At 45.7% G+C, this 22,492-nt stretch overlaps 1 protein-coding gene across 1 annotated transcript; it reads right to left on the bottom strand.

The window, feature by feature from the left end:
- Nucleotides 1–178: 178 nt before the first annotated feature.
- IHO1 (interactor of HORMAD1 1) lies at nucleotides 179–21,374 on the bottom strand. The gene is made up of 7 exons (XM_086470556.1): nucleotides 21,319–21,374; nucleotides 13,773–13,932; nucleotides 12,246–12,403; nucleotides 10,316–10,364; nucleotides 9,744–9,831; nucleotides 2,289–2,392; nucleotides 179–1,495 (listed from the first exon to the last, which is right to left on the bottom strand). The coding sequence occupies exons 1-7, from the start codon at nucleotides 21,372–21,374 to the stop codon at nucleotides 179–181; spliced, it is 1,932 nt and encodes a 643-aa protein (XP_086326682.1).
- Between the last annotated feature and the right edge of the window lie 1,118 nt (nucleotides 21,375–22,492).

Here is a 22,492-nt window from a genome sequence, read left to right as displayed (position 1 = left end):
GCAGATGCCATCAGCTTTCCAAGCTAGGGCAGAGCTTCCCCTCAGATCCCACGTAGTCCCTGACAGCCTTTCAAGCATCCAGACATCTCTCACTAAGCAGGTAACACACCTAGAGGAATAAACTGCGACAGAGATGGCCAAGCCTGCGCTGAGGATTCCAAACACAACACAAAACCCTTCAGTCAGAATAATCACTATCAAAAACTAAAGAGCAACAGGCCGTATTCTGCTGAGCCAGCTTATTGACAGGACGTGGTTCCTTGGAGGCTGCAGGGCTTCGGAGACTGAAGCAGCTCATCTGTTTTTCACCCGCCGTGCTACACAGGGAAAATACACTCTCCTGGGGAGAGGAGTCCCAGAGATTGCTTTTTACACTGGGAACACTCGCTCTTTTCTTACTTTCCAAACTTCTCTTTCTTTTGTCTGTGAGCTGTTGCAGGCTTTTATTGGAGCATGGCACTGGTGGGAAATTCTTTGCAAGCCTCGGCTGAGCGCTGCTGAGGATCTCCTGACTGAGAGCTGCAAAAACCGGGTTAGAGCTTCCTAAATCGAGAGCAACCGTGTATCTGGGAAAGCAATTTTTTCTGGAGCCTTGCACCTCAATAACCCCATTTGCCTTCCTTTGCTTCAGCCCACCGTCAGCACATCGAGAGAGCTCACCTTTTCTCATAGCAGGGCACGTTTTCTTCTGCACCCTCGCCTTACTCCAGGGGACCCTTCCTGGCCTCTGCTTTGCTTTGTTCTCTACAGCTGCGTTCTCCACCTCACCGCCTGTGGCCTGGTCTCTTCTCCCAGGCATATCTTTTCGTACAGAAAGGTGGCACACTTGAGGCTGCCTCTGTTGTGACGGTGTCAGGAGTTGAAAACCCCGAGTGCCTCTCCTGACCACCTTCCTCAGGGGAGTTGGTAGAGGCACCTCCTGTGGCACAGGACAGTGCTTCTTCTGGCTGCTCCCCAAAAAGTGAGAGTTAACACAGCACACACAGGCCTGGTTAGCACAGCTCTGTGTTTCCAAACCGTGTTTCACCTCCTGCAAAGAGGCGTTTTCTCTGCCACGCACCGCTGTAGCAATGGGGCTGACTTTCCCTCCTGAAGCTGTGTTTGGGTCACCCTTAGGTGTGCCGTCCCCGGTGACCTGGCTCCTCCCGGCGGCATCTCCGTGCTGCTCTCCCACCGCCGAGCAGCGGGGCTGAGACTGACCCGAGGAGCTGCAACCCCCCCTGCCTTGGCAGCGCGGGCAGTGCGCGCTCTCCTCACCCAGAGCACGGTTCTGGCATGGGCCTGGGGAGGTCTGGGAAGAGTTATCTGCTGTGTGCGGGGGGAGTCTGGCGCTGGAAAGGAACGTGTGCAGCTCAGTTAAGGCGTTAGGGAGCTTCAGGAAGCCTAGTTCTTCACATAGCTTCAGGTGCTGATCACTCAGCTGAGCTGGCAGTGACTCCAGACCCTCTTTCAGCAGCTGGACACTGGACTTCACATCCAAAATCTCCACATCCTTCTGGGGAAGCAGCAAGCAGAGCAGAAGCAGTAAGCAACATATGAAAAGGTGCAAAAATAGTATTCAGACAAGAAACTTTTAGGTATTGTGTGTCAGTTAGACCCCTTAAGTTGGGTATCAACGAAAAGATCAGCAGTTTGTACCTCCCTGTATAATACGTACTCTCAAAATGTCCCACAAAAGTGAGAGGTTTGGGGTTGGGACATACCCCTAACCCACTGCATGCCACATCTCCCAGGAGCACTGCCTGCTCACACACTGGTGTGACACATCCTTGCCAAAAGCAACTCCTGCAGCAGGGCCTCTGGATAAATAAGATCTGTCCAGAAGTTCTCCGACAGTTCATTCTGTTGTCTCTGACACCCACTTGTTCTTTTTTTCCCCTCTTTTTTTCCCTTCTCCCTGGGAAACCACCCAGCTGAAGGGACAAGGCACTGCTCTTCTGGGAGATTCTCTCCCCTCGCAGACACGCACTGCACCACCTCCTCCAGCGAAAGCATGCGCCAGCGTGAGGAAGCAGTGCTCCATCGTGGCCTGCCACGACAGGGCACTGTTGGGCTCCTTTCTTAGTGACCAGGGCTTACAGCACTGTTAGCCAGCGCTTGGGTAAGCATCAGTCAGTATCCGGCCTAGAATTAGCATTTTAATGTGTCTTTCCCCCCTTCATTATAACAGGAGCAGTCTTCTTTATAATCCACCATTCAAAGGCAATTTAATATTCAGTTAATATTTTGAAGAAGCAGGAGAAATTCAGAACGAGGATTCAGAATAAAAGATTAATTTCTGCACTTACGGCTGCGAGTCTCCTCTCCATCTCCAGCAGCGCCTGCTCCATTTGGCTTTTATCTGCCAGAGCTTTCAGCACCGACCCACAGTGACTTTGAAGAGCATCTTGCACTAAACAGGGAAATCAATAAAAAACACATTTGGTCTTTCATTTGTAAATGTGAATAAAGCACTACCAATACTACTGCTCCTTGCTCCACGGCTTGGCACGAAATACTTCACTGTGCTGCGCAACCGCAGTGATCTGCCCGCTGGGATCTCCCCGAGACCCCGCTGAGGAACAATAGGGTAGATGTTTAATGCAAAGCACTTGAAATTTATAAGATGCTGCGTACAGGCCAGACCTCACTTACTGTGCTCTGTTTCTACGGCAGCTGGAGGTGAACAGCCACACAAAGCTGCAAAACTGGGTTGGCGCCACGCATGGGAGGCTGCGGCCCAGCTGTCTGCCAGCTGCGCAACAGGCACGGCTGGGGAGGGGGCTCCCATGCAGGTGACCCACCCCGGTACAACCAACCCTCTTCTGTAGCAGCTGATGGCAAACGGGAGCTTGGGTGCGTGACGGGAAGGATACTATTGCTGATGACAGGGTGGAGACGGAAGGGGTTGATGGCTAAGAAGTGCAGCAGAGACTACATGGCAGAAATGCACAGGGGGCTGGGAACTGAAGGAAAGCTGAAGGGATAGTGGGAAATTATGGAGTGTGTAAAGAACTGGGATTTCCAGTTGCTGGGCACTGGAAGAGATGGGGTCACAAAACATCTGAACCAGGCCAGCGGCGCCCCGCGCTTGGGCAGCTGCAGCTGAAACGCTGAAAGGCAGTGGGGGCTCCGGCAGTGTCCTGTGGGGGCACAGACCCCCTGGGAGGGTTTTAAATCGGAGCAAGATGCTCTTGGCTTCGGTCAGTCTTGTTGAAAAACTGATTTAAAAAATAGGAATTTTTTGTTATGTGATTGGATAATAATACAACTCCCCCACGTAGCTGCAATTGTAGGGACCACTGCTGTGCCCAGTACACTGCAGCATGGGAACACAGTCTGCAGCGTACGTGGGGATGAAAAATCCTTGTCAAGCTTATGGAAGTTTTCCTTTAAAGTCATAAATTAGGACGGAGAGAAAGAGCAGCGCGCTAAACACGTCTGGTCTTTCCTGTGTGTACAGATGGTGTGGCTGGGGTGAACGCCGGTCGGTCAGAACAAAGCAGGAAGCAAAGCGCTCCTGCTCAAACCGAGCATTGCCAAGCCAACGGGCCGGGATAACCGGAACTCTGAAGTCCTGGGCTACCGCTGCGCACCCGAGAAGAATCGGCATAAAGCCTACATTTCAACAAGTGGCTGCAAGAGCTCTGCAATCAATTAATCCTCTTTTGCTACTGATCCAACGTGTTTGTCTTTGGTGTCGGCGGAGCAGAGAGCCCGGCTGAAGCTATTCCTGCACGCGGAGTGTTTATCTCAGCTCTTCAGTGCAGCACCTCTCGCCCCAGAGCGGCATGCTCACAGGCTGCAGAGCCGCAGAGCACTCAGGATCTCTCCTCCTGCCCAGCTATTTTCATTAAGCTTGCAGGGACTTAATTACCTCAGTGAGCTATGAGAGTGTCAAACTCTAGATAGACTTGGTCAAAGAGTTAAAAACTATTAGGGCGAGCCAGGCAGAAAGTGATTGTACAGGCTTTATCTCTGTAAAAACATGGATATTTTAAAAAGGTACATTTGGGAAGGAAGAAAGGAAAGAGATCTGAGCAATTATGGGCTTACTAGTTTGTTCTCACATTGTGCAAGGTTTTAGAATAGACCTTAAGGGAAAGAGTATTCAAAGACATGGAGGGAAATGGAATAAAACGGAACAAGATTTTACAAAAGGCGGATTGTACCTGACTAAGGTAGTACCGTAGGATGAGATAGGTGACTTCTTAGACAAAGGCAAAGCAGTGGCCTTTCTGTAGATTCAAATAAAGCTTTTCAGTGGAAGTTGTCATGTAATGGGAAAAACACTGAGAAAAATTAAGTGGATAAGCCTCAATTAAAGGGAAAATATCAGCTCTTGAGAGGAGTAGCATGAGGGGAAAAGACAGCTCTGGAAGGTGCTCCTCAAGGCCTGCTCATGAGCCAAACCTGCTTAAAATCTGCCGTGGTGACCTGTGTGCAAAAGCCAGTGGGCATTCAGGTAATTAGCAGGTGACACAAAGGTACAAATGCCAGCACCAGGGGCTGCAGGTGGGACAGGGCAGTGTGGCGTGCCATGCTGTGCAAGCTCTGGCTGACGGGACCTGCTGTGCCCCCCGGGGTGGCGGGAAGCCCACGCGCAGTCCTGGCTATCTACGTGCAAGGAAAAAGAGAGACTGAACTGGGACACGTGCAGAGAAAAGCTAGAAGATCATTAAGCGCTTAGGTGATAATCTCCTCTTATGAAAGGAGATTGAAAGTGTTTGGCTTATTCGCCATGCAAACCAGAGGTGTCTGGTGGCTGGAGGTCCTGCTCCGGTGAAGCAAGGCTGTCGCTCGAGGGACGAGGTGCTTGCCAAGAGCTGCCTCCCGGCAGCAGGGAACCCATGTGCCAGGCTGTGTTTTGAACTTTATTTGCCTTCCTCTGAAGGAGGGATGTTCGGGCACAGCGCACGCTGCTGGCATTTGGGAGCAGGAGCCCTGCGGTTGCCTCATCCGTGTGCCTTCCTCACACGCATCGCGTTAAACCACCTCCCAGACCCAGGCTCGGGGGGCATTTCTCACGGATGCCCATCACCACATGGCTTTGCCTTGCTCTCCATAGGAGTCTGGCTGATTTCTGAGGCTTATCTGCACGTCTTTCAACTGATAAGCTCTCTGCTGTTGCAGGCAATTTGGGTGCTCCTGCTCTCTTGCTGCCATTTTAAAGCTTTTAGTCTTTTGCTCTGACACATTTAGTCTTTTTTACAAATCACTGGGGGAAAGCTGTGGCTTGCCAAATGGGCTTGTAACAGTGGAGTGAATGTTTGAGTGGGCCTTTTAGACTTTGCGTCTCCCTGGTTAGGTCTAAGGGCTACCTGCAATCCAAGAGCAGGTTTTTGGGGAGCCTAACAGCCCTCTCCTGGCCTGCAAGCTTGTAAAGAGGAGGAAAGCAGTAGTGGCTGAAGGAGGAAACTCCTTTCATGTCACTTCATCACCTTTCATCTCTACATAGTGAGGATATAGGCAGGCCAGTACCAGCAAGCTTACCTCAGCTTGCTGCTCTTCCCCATACGCTTAATTTTAGTTCAGAATTATTTTTAAAACTTCCCTGGTCTGTCTGTTCTTCCACAACATGGTATCCTCAGTCTAAAAATAGCACTGCATCCACTGGGCTTGTGATCTGCACATACATTTGACTCAGCACAGCGTGCTGCAGGCAAGCAACCAACAGCCAATCTTCTGAGCGTGTTTCATTTGTACATGTAGGAGTATTGTGCAGAAAAAAGCCCTCAGTACAGAGGAGGGGCACTCTCCTTCCCTCTCTGCCTTCCATACCAGAGGAGTGTTCAGACTTGTCAAACACCATTAAACAAAATAAAATCGAATGTTAATCTAGACTTAAAAAAAATTAGATGGCCAAACTAGATCAGATCAAGGACCCTGTTAGTCAAGTCGCTCGTCTTTGAAAATGATCAAGAACGGCTGCTTCAGAGAAAGTTTTCTTCAAATAAACCCCACAGCAGATAGTTACTGAATAACTTGATCACAGAGGGAAAATCTTTACTCAGTTAATGGGTGGCTTATGCACAGACTTGTGCCTCTCTTATGGTATTTTACTCTAAACAAAGCAGTTCTTTACAACCTGGAACACCGCTGTGTTTTGATTTGCCGTAGCATTTTCTTCAAATACTACTGGTTTACATTAATAACGTGTGGAATGTGAAATCTGGCATGAGATAAAAGGCTGTAGGACCTCAGGGTAGGTCTGCCACCCTGTGCTGCAGAGGATTCCCCGCAAAGCAGCCTGCACTCAGGTGCAACTGCACTCCCCACAGCTGAAAACCAGCCTGAGCAGCCAAGGGAGGGAGCGTCAGCCTCCCAGCCTAGGGATATTAAACAGCAACTGCTCCTGATGCCTATCTATCGTCTGTGCAGCTCCTCCTGAGGCGGCACTGACAGCGCAGGGGCTTTAAAGAACACTTGGGAGGGAGGTCGGTGCCCCCGCGCCCAGGTTCAGCGGGGGAAGTAGGAGATGGGAGCAGGGAAGGCAGCCATGGAGCTCAGCAGAGCACCGCCTTTCCTCCCCGGGCGGGAGCTGAGCTGTGCCCGCGGGCGAGACACTTGGGCTGTCACGGCTGCATCCTGCCCAGACGCCCCCCGAGCAGGCAGCTGCAGGTTTGTGGCTGCTCAGTCCGGGTCCCGTCCGCAGCACGGCAGAAGAGACCTGCATCGGGGGACTGGGGGATGAGCTGCCCCCGATCTCAGCCTGCTCTACGGCAGAGAGTGTCCCAAGCCCTGAAGCGTGACAACGGGGGGTTTCGGTATTCACCAAGACAGCCACACATCTTCTCACCATCCATGCTGAGGTGTTTTGGAGTTGGGTTAAGTCCCTCATCTCAACAACTTTCACTGCCAGTCACTGCACAGCTAGTCAGCAGTTGCACGGGAAAGGTGTTTCTTTTAGCAGTTTCAAACCTTTTGACAGAACATAAAGGAGTCTGGACTGGGTGTCCCAGTCCAAACCATACTGTTCACAGTAAACGAGCTCAAATCCCACCATTATAAACACAGCAAATTCCCCCAGAAACCTTGGCAGCAACTACCGGTCCTGGAGTCTTGAAGCAAGTCATGTTTGAAAACTGCCCACCAAGCAATGGATTTTGTCAGAGAATGGCATCAGCTCGTACCTCTGTAAGGGACATTCTGCACATTATTTTGTCACCCTTGCTGGCAGGAGCATCAGAGGATTGCCTGTGGTACGCTGGCTGTGAATATGCTTCTGATTTGCAATGAAGTCAAGGTGGTGAGGAGGATATGGCTGTTATGAGCTGTCACAGCTGGAACTACCCGATACCAGAAAAGTGAAGCAGTTCAGAGAAGGCTGAGTTGTGAAAATCAGGTTTTGTATGAAAAAATAGAAAGTTTTGATAGAAGTGTGGGTATAGAAATGAAAATGAGAAAAATGTAGAGAGAAATGAGTTACAGCAGCTGAAACCAGAAGGAAAGAGCAAACAATGAGCAGGCAAGTCAACCAGAGAAACTCTATATGAGGCGGAAGAACTGACAGGGGGTCTGCTTGCCTCTTTACGCCCCTGTGCACAGCATGCCGAGAGGCGAGCAAGGAAGAGAGGAGCAGTGCCTCTGCGGAAGCTGCTCAGGCAAATATTGTCTGATCTCCAGTGCCAGACACAGCTCTATCCACTGTGTGCAAGCACATATGGACAAACACTCAAAAGGGAACACTTTTTTTTTATCTTACTGCATAGAGCATGCCAGCCCAGTAGCATTTGGAAACGCTTTGGAAATATATTTTGAAAAATATTTTCTGTTTTGTTCTTGCCCAGTGGCTATGTAGACTGTGCCAAATGTGCTTGCTACCCACTGCTGTAAATGAAGGCTGTGATACTGCTTATAAGCGTTTAATGAGGACAGATTTGATTTCGAGTTCCACCCTTCTTTGCTTTTCAGAGCTGTTTGAATGTCCTGGTGTACTCCTTCTGCCCTGGAAGAGAGCCTCTTCATCTTCTGCATTCTTCTCCTACATGTGAAATCCTCCACTGCCAAGGATTTGCCATGCCCCTGCCATGTCACACACATCCCAAGGTGCTGTATCACCAGCCACTGGCAACCAGTGCTTTATCAGCTCTGAATTTAGCTCTTTATCATCTGAGTTTAGGAATTTTATACCAGTTTTTCAGGCAAATTGCCTCAGTTGGGAACTTTTCAAAGCACTAGTGCAGGTATTTATTTAGTGGGAACTTAATTATCCATCACTGTGATACCAGTCAAACGGCAGTGTTTATCAGCAATTAACCAATGATGGATGAACCTCCCAGAAATATAAAAAGAACAACATTGTGGAGCGTGTGATGATTTTCATTATATATTCCACATTCTGCAGCATGATATATTACAGAAAGTGCCAATTTTTCTTTTCAATTGCTTTGAAAACCTAGCAGCAGGCACCTCTGGGAGGTTTCTCATTTCATTCAAGGCACATTTATTTAAAATGAGTACGGAGAAGAAACAGGACAGCTGAGCAAACGGTATGGAATGAAGAGGGGGAATTGCGAATTGTGAACAATAGATTTGATTATCAGTGCCATGACAACAATTCCTGCGCACAAGGTATACGAAACTAGGCAAAGTCCTGCTGCAGAGTGGACAGGCTGAGGCACTGAAGTAATTAGGAGATGGGCAAATGCGTAATAGGGAGCTGCTTGTGCTGGCCAAAGCAGACAGGTTCTTGCTTACATTAAGGTCCCACCAAGAGCACTTGCCAAGCACAGCAAGGGAGTGTTCTTAGTATAACAAGGTTGGTATTTCAAACATACAGGCTGTCACGGCCTCCAGCAGAATGCACCAGGCTCCACTATTTTTGCCTGAGAGGGCTGCGTTCCCTTAAAGGGGACCTGTCAAAGCTGGGCTTTGGGGAAGGCATGTTCTGCCGCACAGGGAATATTGCAGCGCTTTTGTGAACGTCTGCTACGTTGCTCTCACAAGGTGTAACTCACTTCACGTTTCTTGCATATATTGAAACTGGCCTATTGCTCTTGCACGGAGCAGGGCAAGCACTGAGCAGTGTACTGACAGGGTGTGGTAAAAATTCATACCAGTATTAAAAATTAATGCACTCTTAAAGGCTCGGACTTGAGCCAAATTAGAAACAATTTCTCTGAAGCACTTTCCTCAGTAGAGACTGCTGTGGCTAGCCACTTCAGAGACAGAGCTCTTCAGAAGTATTTTATATTACTGACTTTTTTTGGAGGTCACCTTTTTATTATGGCAATAGTGCGCTTCACTATGTGCTTCTTACTTAAGAAATGAGCAGTACTATTTTTGCTCCTATCTAAAATATAATCACTTTAAGCACAGAGGAGTGATGGAAGATTTCAAACTAACATGTGAAAAACCGAGAAAGCCCTAAAAACTGAAACTGGATACTCAGGATATAAATATCTAAGCTATTTTTACTGTGTATTCCATTAGAGCTCCAGATAGTCTAAAAACGATCATACTTCAGGCAAAACACAGAAACATAGAGGGGCATTTACCTACACGTGCGTGGTGTCCAACCACATAACACCTAAGTTCTTTGACCAGTACAAGAGGGCAGAGAAAAGGAGACTACAACAGAGTAAGAATGGAAAACGAGACAAGTCCATAGCATGGGTAAGTCTTATTTGCTCTTCTCTCTTACGGAGAGGAGCTGTGAGTGGCATGACTTGCCTAGTTCACCCCAGCTTGGAGACAACACGGTGACATTCAGCAGTTTGACTGTGCCCTCTGCTGTTAACAGAAATACGGGAAGGACTCACGTGTCTTGGAAATGGTTTCTAGGTGAACCAAAAGGGATTTGTTTCTTGAATCGAACATTTCTCCAAACTTGTCCAAGCATGCTTGCAGCTGCAAAAACAAAGGTAAATGAGAAAACTGATACATTGCCCTTTCTTTTTTTGCAAAAACACAGCCCCAAATGCCACAGAACAATGGAACTAATGGAATGGAACAGCCTGAAAATGGTTATCTGTTGCTTGAAACAATTTGTCCAGCTTGACTTATTCCCAAGAGTAGATACTTCCTTAAGGCAGAAGGAAAAAAATAACTGCTGTTTGCAGACAGCCATTACAGCCTGTTCTTGCTCCTGAGACCCAGAGAAATTCCACTGCTGACTCTGAGGCAAGGCCCTAAAGACCTTGATCCTAAGGACAGACCACAAAGACAATGGTCTATGCAAAAAAAAATTGACAATTGTTGGTTTAAAGTATTTGAGTGCTCAAGACAAACAACGTAATAATTCAGATATCAGCACAGTAAGTGAGAGAAGGAGAACGTTCTGTAGCATTTCTAACTCTTCATTGTTCTGCACTCTGAATTTGAATTAACTTACCCCTTGAAGCCTCTCTTTGATACTGGAAATAAAGGTGCTTAAAACCTCACTAAAACGAAAAAAACACCAAGTATAAACCAGACATGTAAGTTACTGAAGTAGAAAGAAATTGAAAAGATCACAGTAAACATGAGACATGAAACACCTCAAGGCATAGCGTAGTGGGTAATTTAAGCCCTCAAACATGCATACTTCAGGGAGCATAACCCTTTGAAGTCACTTTACTTCTTGTAGGAAAGCATGGATTCTGCTATGTAGAGTAAGAAAAAGAGATTATGTGTATATATACATATACACCCACATGCATGTATGTATCATACACATGATTTTTTTTATTTTTTAACTCTCCCATTTTTGGCCTGGCATCCATGCCTCTCTCGGCAGTTTTAGTTGGCATTTACATGACTGCCCATTAGCTGCTGGGGCGCTACCACCAGCTACCGGCTCCGGAAGGACCCAGCCTCGGCGGAGGTGACGAGCCAGTTGCTGGGATACACGGGTATTGTATTTGGACTAAAATAACTGTGGGAAAAACATGGGAAAAGCTTCAGCTTCAACAAAGCCCAAGCCAGGAAGAACAAACACTGCAAATTCTTTTCTCCTGAGATTACCCCCGTGGTTTCTGTTAGCCGTCCTTTTAACTTGAGCGAGCCTGTCAGGAACCAGGCTGTGCTCATGATTAACCTATCAAACCAAAACGCAGGGGCCGTTGCTAAGCGAAGTGATAACCTGTTTCCTCTCTGAAGATTCAGGTCATTTTAAATCAATCATGTAGTGATCCAAATTGCAACAACCAAAAAGATGGAGGCCAGGTAGAGTCTAGTTATGAGAATCAGGCAGGCCTTCTGAAATCTTTCCAGTCTTATGGAAAGGAAGATATTCATTTTATTAGTCAATAAATGGGGCATACTAATTGATAAATTAGATGTTTATCTTTGTAAAGATACTTGAGCTATTTCTATGAACGGGCTTCTAATCTGGGAGTGAGTCTTGAGTGTAGGAAGGAGCATAATTCATTTAAAGAAGAAATAATGGATAATTAGGTGTTCTGCCTAAGCATTTAAAACTATTTGTTCATTTCTCATAATTTGCTTACAAAAATCCTCCTCTTCTCTAATAGGCACTAGAGAATCAAATTTTGCCTTATCAGAAGCATGGTGCCCATTGCAAAAGAGAAAGAGATACACAGCCTGATTTGATCAAAGGCTTTTAATAAAAATGCATTTCACTTTGGATGTTACATTACAAAATGTACAGCGCTAAAGAATTATTTATAGACGCACTGGGGAGTTTGCCATCTTTTGGTTTTGAGCTTCAAATGGTTAGCTTGTTCCTTAAAGTCCTTTAGGACCTACATGTACATTTAATTCCTAACATCTGATGAAGAACAGATGCAAATTACATTAGCAAATTACACTTGTCTGTTACCAAAACCTCAAGATACAAAAATCTCATGTACAAGTAAAATTCTAGAGATAACGTGTGGATTTATAAAGGCATAATCACCGCATCTTCCACTGCACACAAGTATGCTGGGCAATCTCCTCATCTGGCCTAAGTGTGAAGGCCATCCTCAGAGTCCCTTTGATCAGTCCCAACACAGTGTATAAAAATTTGAGAAAAATGGGCTTTTGCAGAGAATCAATACAGAAAAATCCCTGCTGGCTAGATCAAGAAGGACAAAGGTAAATTCAGGTTAGAGTTTTGTTGTTCCTTGTGGCTTATGTGTGTTACATAAATCGCATTGCAAATAAACCCTATTCTCTTATCATGTGACTCTTTCCAATCAGAGATTATGTAAAACCTGAAAATACACTTTTCTTGGAGAACTATGCAGCTATATCACGTATGACTTTTCAGAGGGGAAGGAGGAGCTGCAGGGAGTGATAACCACCAGCACAGAAAGAATTTTCAACAGATGTCCACGTACCGATCATATTTGTCCTTTATTTTGTTCTTATTCACTTCAAAATTTTCCAAGACACTTTTCACTCTTCCTGCGCCAAAATTAAGCAAACCTCTTTCTTTTGCGTCTTCATCAAATAACTGTGGTTTTGTCTGGTATTTGGTAAAAATACTGGGCTCGCTCTATTGCACAAAAGAAAGAAAAACGTTGAAGTATAAAAATAATCAGAACATTCATTAGAAAAAAAAATTTGTGTACCAAGTGCTCTGCAGACAGAGATCACAGTGATTGGACATGACAGATTAGATTGGACGAGGAGATTAAGAATTTCATGAGATTATGGCTCACTTAGTGTGCCCGGTTAGATCGATTCTCTGTGGAACTGAGACCCAGACCAAATTCCTCCAGACTCAGGCTTTTCTCTCATCTTGAGGATTTTCAGTTGGTTGTGATCATCAGGTGTGCAGATTTTTTTTCCTGTACGCTCAACACAGAGACTAAAAGTGAATTCCAGTGTTCCTGGAATTGTGGAAAAGTTAAAGATGTCAGTGGGAGCTCCCTGTACAGGAATCTAAAGAAAATCCTATTGAATTTCCTGGTGGATGACATCATTTTGCTGCCAACTAGCAACATCACCAGACTGTAGATGAGTTTTTCACATGCTCCAGTATAAATTTCAGAACAAGAGATTTAATATTAATATGAAAGCTGTAAAGACCTTCTTCAGTCTACAAACTTTCCAGACATTGTGTGACTAAAATGGAAATGCCTTTTCCTTAAAACATAAGAAAATGCGAATTTCATTAGATTTTCTTCTCTCATTGTGAAGAGCGAATTTCCTTTTCTCTGTCTGATGAAAAGCTGCTGCAGTGAATGGGCAAGGCCCTCGGCAAAATGCAGAGGACAGCAGATAGGATCTGGAACTGAAGGACAGCCTAAGGCCACCGAGCTGGCTCCTAATCTGTGCTCTCAGGTGTTTATTTGGGTCTGGTGCTCTCTGTTAGTGGGGCAGGAATTATTTTAGTGAGGCTGGTAACATCAGAAACCGTGTGCTGTAGGAAAAAGATTTTGAGCAAGGAAGCTTTTCATCCAAAAATCATTCAAGCATCTGCCATAACAACAATACGGCGAGGTAATTTTCAGTCGATGGAAGGAAATACTGACTGCCTCTGTCACTCTTGCAGAAAGCTAATGAAGAGAAACACAGTATTTTTCAAAGAGGAATAGATGTAATATTCTACCTTAGCTAGGTGGTCTAAAGAAATTAGCTTGAGAATAATTTCATATTATTTTAGTAATTTAAAAAATGTGATTAAAGAAGATAATATATATCTCAATGATAATTTATAGTAACCTGTTATAAAACCAGGTTTTCAGCCGACCAGGCTGCTACTTTGTCTAGCCACAGTAAATACATATACGTATCAAGGAGATAACTTGATTTCAGCAGTTCCTGACATTTGCAAACATCACTCCCTGATTTCAGCATTTTCAGTTAACTTTGAACGGTGGCTGTGTGCCTGCGCAGGGCCGAACGAGCGCGAGACTCACGTCCTGGGAGTTGTGCTGTCCCGGCTGCGTGCCCAGCTCCAGCGGCGCCGCTGCCAACTGCACGTTCTCCGGGCAGAACTGGGAGCCGAAGAGCAGCTGAGAATCGCTCAAACTCGAGTAGTCGCTAGGAGCGCTGCTCCGGGTGGAAAATTTATTAGGCCTGAAATGGGGCAGAGCGGGTGGGGAATGAGTCTTGAGCAATTAAACAGCCAAACAGAATTCCCTACATGATCTGCTGGGATCGTCCAAGCACGGCCCACCCCAACACGTTAATTTTCCCTCTCCGCTCGGAGGGCACCATTCCAATAACTGCATAGTGTTCAACTGCAGGCGGTTTTGCTACACAAAACTGCTTAAACTGCCACATGCAAACACTGTGGGGTAGCTCTGCATTCCCCTGGCAGGGGTGAAGGTGCTTCTCCAGCATGTCCTGCAGACAGAAGACCAACGCCAGGACTGGCCAGCTAACTCAGCTCATCCTACCTGCCTTGTCAGTCCGTCTGAGTTTAAGGGACACCTTGGGGTTTGCTCTTAGCAAGCGCCAGGTCTCTCCCTTTTCACTGCTCTGGATAATAATTTCTGTGTAACTCAGAGGCTGTTCAGCTTGTTCAGAAGGCAGTTCCAACAGAGCAAACCTCTCTGACTGGCAGTTGACATTTCTTGGGCATTTATTCTCCAGATGTCTTATGTCTGACACACTGGAGCAATAAACATATAGGTAGCATACGGCTGGACTAATTGGTCTAAATTTTTGGAAATATTTCAAACATAAAAACATGCTACTCAAAAGTTCTCTTCTTTCCTCTGAGCATTGCCCAAATAAACCTTTTCCAGCTAGCCTTGGCTTTGTGCTATGCTGCTCTGATTCTACCCTTCAGAGACAGAGCTTCCACCGCTTTATGGACTAGGCTCGTGGCACAGCACCAGCTTCCCTCAGACAAGTTTCCCTGCACAGCTGCACCACTTCTCATTGTGTCAGAGGCTGGCTTCAATCTTTCGCTAGCAAAGATACAGACTTTTTAAATTTTTCACGTGATCACTGTTCCATTGCTCCACGTCCACAAGGTCTGATGGAGTGCTTAGGCTAGGTCCAAACATAAGAAAAGCTGGGCCAGGTTTATACTCTCTGTTCTAACTGGTTTTTAAGCTGCCTAAATGGAGCGATGTGTTGCTGCCTTTGCAACTGGGAATTACAGACCAAAATTAGTGAAAAAGACTCTTATGCAGGGATGTCCTTCTGTTTCAAACCATATAAGTAAAGGAGAAGGAACCAGTTCATGTGTATAACAAAAGATGATCACCCCAACATTTATTAGCAGTGACGTGTTCGGTTAATCCCCAGTTTTGGAAGAAGCCCAGACATCATACACACAACAGGGAAGGGATTTAACAGCAGTACTTGAACTCCTCAGTCATCTCCTTCATTATATAGTGCTGTCAGTGACAATATTGTATTAATACTTTTTGGCTTTAAGCTCACTGAGAACACTGAGCCGCAGACAAAAATAGATGAGGTATGGGTTCCTGGATTCTCAAAAAGCCTGATAAATCTGTCTGAATTCAAAACTTCTCCCTTGATCTGTCTATGGACCCCAAATCTACTAAGAAAGAAATCTGAATACAACATTCACTAGCACAGCTTCTTCCTTCCGTCTGAGCTAAGCTTTGTTAAAAAAAAAAAAAATAATCTTCTTAATCTACAGCCAGCATGTCAGGGAGAGAGGGGAGCACACGGGCTGCCATGACCCCATGTGGGCAGGACCCTTGCTTGCAATGTGGGCATCACATCTCTGGCACCAGTTTTCTAAATCCTCCTGTCTTCTAGCTGAAAATGCTCCCTTCTTCGTTAAGGAAGGGCTTTTATAATCCTTAAGTGCTTTACTGTCTTGTCAGATCCCCTTTGAAAGTGTCTGGTACAACTGGTTAATATCACACCCCACAACCTGCTCGTTTTCTCAGTCCTTTGACATCACTTGATGCCTGAAGTACAAGATTCCTATCACAAAGAGTTTTATGACCGGTGTTTAGAGGATTATTGAGCTGAGAGGACTTTATGAGCCAAATGACTTCCCAGGCTCACTCTGCACTGACACTATGACCAAAGGTGGCTGTTAGCTGCTCTGGAGCCTAATTTTTCTGTCTTAAGCCCATTGCCTCAGTGGTTGGTTTAGGAACGATGGCAGTTCTGCAAACTAGCGGGGGAGACGAAACAGATGTCTCTTTTGAACACGGTCATTCCACCGAGCAATGGATTTCTTTGCTTAACACCTTGCTTGACACCACTGGCAATTAACTTACCAACCAGACCATCTGGGCAAGACATCAGCCTGGCCTGTCCCTGCTGGTGAGATCAGACAACCGTGATCAGATCTGTGATCAGATCCACGATCAGGCAACCACAGGTCTTCTAACCACCTGACCATTCCCTTCAGGATGCCTGAGCCGCAGGGACGCATGCTCTGTCCTAAATATAAACCCTTCCTTATAAACAGCAAGAAAACATCCTAGATATTTAATCCCAGTTAGAAGTCCCTCCTAGGTGATGCAGTAGTTTACCTCAGGAGAACTTTTAGCTTTCTGCCAACATAAGCCATTCCCCAAGTTGTTCATGCATTTGTGCCCATAATGTTCCTACTGTATCAGCACTAGCATACACGTCCAAAGCGAAAACAGCTTTAGATATGTAAGAGAAGTTCTTGTCAGCTCCAAAAAACACTAAATCATCCTCTGCTGACTGATGGAATGGTTTCTTTTTCCCACCTAGCTTTATGTAAGGTATTGCAATATTGACAACTCCAACCCTTTCTGTAATATGAGTGTGGTCTAAAAAACCTGCAGCTCTCTGCGTATCTGGGGAGTCAGCTGGTTCTTCGCAGTTTCAGTTTCCCTGCTGTTAGTGGGAATTCCCTCTCTGCGGGAGAAGTCAGATCTTTTGGGAGCTTCTTTCATTTTTCTAAGTTCCGATTTCCTCCTCCAAATATCTTAGCACAACCATATGCAAATGCTCACCTTTCATTCAGAGGTTCTGACTTGCCCCTGAACAGCTGTCAGATACAACAAACCAAGAGAAACACAGCGTGCAATAAACACCCTGTTCTTGTGTTTTCTAGATGTTTCTAGGGGCATTGACAAGCTAAAAATTATTCATAACCATAAATTATCATAGGCCTTATCCATCTTTTTTAAAATTGGCAACTTTTACTCTGTTGTTTGTATTCATCCTTACGCGCCAACACCAAGGTTCAAGAGTCATTTGGAAAAGCAAACTAAGTCTTCCACAATTTGCAAAATAACATTTATCTGTGATGCTACTATAAGTGATTTTATTTGGTAATGTCACCTCCGCTGAACCTGTGCCAACATCCCTCTTCCTCCCGAGCACTGTGGGCGAAGATCACTTAACACCTTCCTGACACATTCCCTCAAAGTGCAGTAAAGCCTCTTTCCCAAACAGCTCTTTTCCTCCTGGTAGTCATCTTGAGTAGGATCAGTGCCATAAAGTTCCTCTTCTCCTGATCCCTCTCCAGAAAATTTCCCAGCCCTTTCTGCGCCTCCTCATTTAGTGGACAGGGCTGCATCACCACTAATCCAGTTGAAACTCTGGGAGCTGCTGCTCACCTGCTTTTCCTCCTGGATTTAGTCTGTATCTACAGGAACTGTCTCCAGCTCTGCTACGCTGCTCTCGTTGTCACTGTTTGCTGCCTGCCAATGCATTCAGCAAATGAGCAAGGATCAGTGTTGGCTTTGGGTGCAGAGGAACTTCAGCATCCAGGGGCCTGGAGGAGTTTAAATCAAGGAGGTTTAGCTGCTTTTGCAGCTTCCAGCCGTCTGCCATCTCTTCACTGAGAATGGCCACAGCATAAAATTGTTATTCTGCTTTCTGCCCCTTGGAACAGCACGACCTGCTTCCTGCAAATCTTTTGAGCCATATCCTAAAAGGAATTTCTGCAAACAGATTTTGGCACTGGCCCTAATGCATTAACCACAACGAAATCCCTCACAGTTATTCAGCTCAAACACTGCCTCCAGTTTCCAGATTTCAGCCTTGAAGTCCTTCTGGTCTTGTTTTAACAACTCAAGGTCACTTTTACTTTCTATGAGCCACTCCATTATTCATTTGGCTGTGATTCAGTACTGCCCAGATGTTCCTTACCTTGGAAACCGTGTTAGCCCTTTGTCCAGAGCCCATCGTCGGTCGCAGGGGCTCTCAGGGCCTTTTCCTTAGGTGGAAACTGGCATTTCTGCGGAGCAGCCCTGTTTACTTACACTAAATGTGCCCCTGACCATACTAAGAATTAGACATCTGGAGACAGGAGGATTTTTGCCCACCCCCCTGAAGTCTGAAGCCATCTTCCAGCCTGCGCTCACAGCCCTGGTTTCTCATTCCTCCAAGGCTCAGGATTTTTACAGCTGCTCTACTGGTCTTTGTCCTGGCTGTCTCCTTCATTTTCTGCTTATTCTGGGACCTTAAGGCAACTTCAAAATATGTGGCCCTGCTATGTGGGATGGAATTTCATGGGATAACGGATTGAATGAGGTTGTTAAATTTGAAAGTTTTTTCTCAACAACAGGAGTAAGCCATAGAGAGGAGTGTCCCAAGCAGGCCTTAACGTACAGCATCACTTTTGAATGCCTCTTTAATATTTTTATAATAAGTTGGCCTTACACATTCTCTGGCAGGCTTTCTGCTTTTGATGTCTTTGGAAGTAGGTATTTTAGTAGCTTTCATGCCTTTAGCAAGTTACTGCTTTTCTCATGCAACAAGAAAATTCTCATAACATCAGTTTTAAATCATAGTACATTTGTCTCTATTTTTCTGGTTTTTATTGTCTTTCATTTCTTGAAGAACGCCTTCTCATTCTCAGTAGTCTTCTTCACCATGCCAGCCCAGTACTGGTCCTTCTCATGTCTGATCTGATAGCTGGTAAGCATTTGTTCTGAGCTTCAACTCAGTAAACTGAGTAAACTCTGGGCCTCAGGCAACCGCTTAACCCTTTTGGCTGTCCAGTTTAATTTCTTTTTAATGAGCTTCCTTATTACTACATCAGTGTCTTGAAATGAAACAGTGGTGGATTTTTTGGCTTCTGTTGCTCCTGCACAGATGTTGGCTCCAGTTCACCACTGTCGCGCTCATGGCATCACTACAAGAGAAAAATACCCTGAGTGCGGGCCTGGTGCTCAGCTCAGGGCCAAGGCAAGGTGCGTCTCTTCCCCCGGGAGCTCCCTGGCCGAGGCAGGTATTTATGGCGTCTGGAGATGTATTTTCAGCATCACGCCCCAGTGATGCTCATCCAGTCGATAAAAATGATTGAAGCACCATTGCTTTTGTGGCTGCAGTTCTCACACACTCTGTGGTCTTCCTTCACCCACCCTTCTGCCTGGGCAGGCAGCAGCACTGCTCTGACACGGCACTTTCCCTAATGAAGTCTGGCATTTCAATCCACAAAAATTGTGTCATTTGTCCATACACTTAAATTGAGCTTAAGCTTTCTCCACCGTATAGCTGTCATTCTGTCTACGTGACCCTCTCTCACCTTCCTGAATGATTGGCACCCTGATATTACAGTGTCCAACCAGGTAATCTTCCCTCTGCTGCGTTTCTAGGATCCCTATTATGTCAATATTCATACACAAATGAGGTAAACCAGAGACTTCTTTTCCCCCACCCTATTTCCCAGGCTGCTAACGGTTACAGAGAAGCACATGTGTGTCTGACGGGTAGATAACAAATAAAACCCAGAGCACTCTTGGGCTTGTACTGAACCGCTGCCATGAGGGCACTGCATCGCTGGAGCTCTGCATTTCCTAGGGACCTGGTGGCAGCTGCTCTCAGACGTAACACCCTGACTCAAACCTGCAAAGAGCTCACAGTGTGATTCATACCCTGCCTAGATTATATGCTGATTTTATGTTTCATTTTTAAAGCTCCCTGAACAACAGCATTCTGGGGATTATACAGCATACTCTGCTGTGGTGAGAAAGGTTTCTAGTAACAGAAGTGAGACAGGGAAAATAATCAACACCTTTTCCCCTATTTCAAATACACACAGGCACGCACATGCTCCTATCAGTAACTTTTTTTTTTCCTCTAGAAAAAGTTAATTCTCCTCCTGAGAACCTTCTCCCCCTTCTTAACTCCTCCAAAAACTCAGATGCATTTTCAGTAACATTTTATGCCCTATTTGATCCTTTGGAACTCACTTACAAAAAATGTGGAATGCTGAGGAGTGGGTGTTAAAATCTTGTCTGTTTTTTCTTCCTGCATTAATAAACGAGTTAAAAGGGAAGACCTTGTAGCTGACAGGATACTCTGGAGGAAGAAGGAATTTAAGTGATCCCTTTCCAAACAGGCACCTGTACTCTTTCCACTCATTTCCTTTCCTATTGCATGACTCTACAGAATAATTTATACATTAAAAAAAAATCTATATTATATAGATGATAAAAAATTTAAATTATATATAATATATATAATGTATTATTTTATACATTCTTTAAATTTCCCCTGCTCAGTGTCTGATCAGAAAGTCATTCACCGGTTTTCAAACTGCTTAGAAGCACCTTACTGAAAACAAAATTTTAAAATCCCCAAAACAACAAATCTGCAAGTACCAGGAAGACAACAGAATTATGCAATGCGTATTTATAAAGACAAAACCATGACAGGTATAAACATGTTTTCCCCTGAATTGGCTCCCCTTTGACCCCCACACCTGTGCAAAATTCAATTAATTCATATATATATGACAAGTATTTTTATAATGGGCAAGGAAACTACTATTATGTTTTCATTATCATCCATCATTGTGGTGACACCAGGCCAAAGAGACAGTATGACAAAAAACGTGAATATGAGCAACAGTTAGTTATGTAAGTGGGTTATTTAACTAACAGAGGCTCAGACGACAAAATTTGTCAATTAGCTTCTCCAGAGTAAAACAAGGGATAAATCTTGCTGTCTTTTTCAGACATGTGGTGCAAAAGGTGCTCTGCTCTAAAAAATGCAGCCTGTCTTAAGTATTTTCTTTCCAGATATTTACAACCAAATAATGCTTGTTGTTTCACTATATACTGTAGACACAGGGAGTTCTAGCTGCTCTTTGGCTTCTGCTGCAAAAAAAAATTAAGCCATGCGTATAAATGCAGGATATGGAATAATTTTAGAGTTACATAACATGTAACAATACTGCAAATCACGATCCATTTTGTCTACCCTCCGCACAAGGCGAGAGGGAACATTTAATGAGTGTAATTAGACGAGATAGGCCACAGGACCTCCCCTAATAATCCAGAGAGCAGCTTTCAGCCGACACTGGCTCCTACATTCCCAGCCATGGTGGATCTATGGCGGTGCCTGGCAGGCTGGGAGCAATGCAGGCACAAATAGAATGGCGGAGCAGGCTAATTAACATCATTAACCAGAACGCAATTAACCCTAAATAATTCTAGATGTGTTTCGCCCCATCACTATCCAACACCCAAAGTGTTCAATTTTATACACAATTTCCTCACCAGCTTTCCTCCCCACCCTGTGGCCCAGGCTCACCCGGTGGCTGTCGGCGTGCTCAACATCTCCTTGATATTCCAGACGTTAAAATTCATGTTTTTTTCACAGCGGACGCTCTCACTGGGAGCTCCCGGCCCTCACCATGGCTCCAGTAGGCATGGCCTCTGCTCCCACCTCTCCTACCCCCTGGTCGCCATGCTGCCACGCTGCCCTGCAGGGAGGAGGAAAATGGAGAGAGACGGATAAAGCCCACTCGGGAGGGGGAGCATCCCCTTGTGCCCCCTTGCTGTGGGGAGAGCCTGGGGTGGGGCACGGCCCTGCAAGCCGAGAGCAGGCCCGGCCAACATGGCCGCCCCAGGGCTGGGCCTGGTGGCTCTGCACAGGCCCCCGCCAGGCCTGCTTGCCCCACGGGGCCTCGCAGGAGCCTTAGGGGAGTCTGGGAGTCCCTGGATCTCAGCCCGGGGCCACAGATCCCAGGGTCAGCCCCAGCTCCGATCTCTGTGCGGGGCAGGCAGCTGGCCGGAACCTGCTCCTCCGCCCGAGAGCAGAGCCCAGGCACAAGGGGCCATCACGGGGCAGGGGGAGGAAGAGGAGGCTCGGCGGCCACGGCGTCCGTTTACTTCATGTCCACAGGCTGTGTGGTCTCTCGTGTGAATACCTCTCGCAGAAACGCAGGACGATTTAATTTCACCCATTAGAAGTATGACAAAAATAACCCGTCATCTAAACACTCCCCCGAGAAAGTTTCTCAAATATGGTTTTACTGGAATTTTTAACTTGTGCTTCTTGCGTATCCTCTGTTTTCAGGAATGGAAAACAGACATGCTTGCCTGCCTATTTTTTTCCCCTTTAATTCAAAACAATTTCAGTACTTGTTAAAATGTTTGCTTGCTGGTTCTGAAGATGCCCTGTAAGCACTAAACCACTGTAGAAATAAGGTTGATATAAATTCATGGATAGATTAGGGGAACTTCTCACATTCCCCTTTATGCTCCTTTGGCTTTAGTATTAAAGGTGGCCTGGAGCTCAGAGATGTCAAAATAACGGCTTTCTTGATGTATATATCTGATTTCTTAATCAAATCCCACAGAAATAAAGCTATTACTTAAAAAAAAATATTCTAGACTTTTACCCACTAAAAACTTCTTGGAGTGACTTTGCTCTATTGTTTTTGCTTGCCACTACAGCACTAGGGCTGGTATAAATAGCTTGG

The sequence above is a fragment of the Leptosomus discolor genome, chromosome 9 (genome assembly GCF_034619465.1).
Source record: "Leptosomus discolor isolate bLepDis1 chromosome 9, bLepDis1.hap2, whole genome shotgun sequence".
NCBI classification, from domain to species: Eukaryota; Metazoa; Chordata; class Aves; order Leptosomiformes; family Leptosomidae; genus Leptosomus; species Leptosomus discolor.
This window is presented reverse-complemented; position numbering and strand designations above follow the sequence as displayed.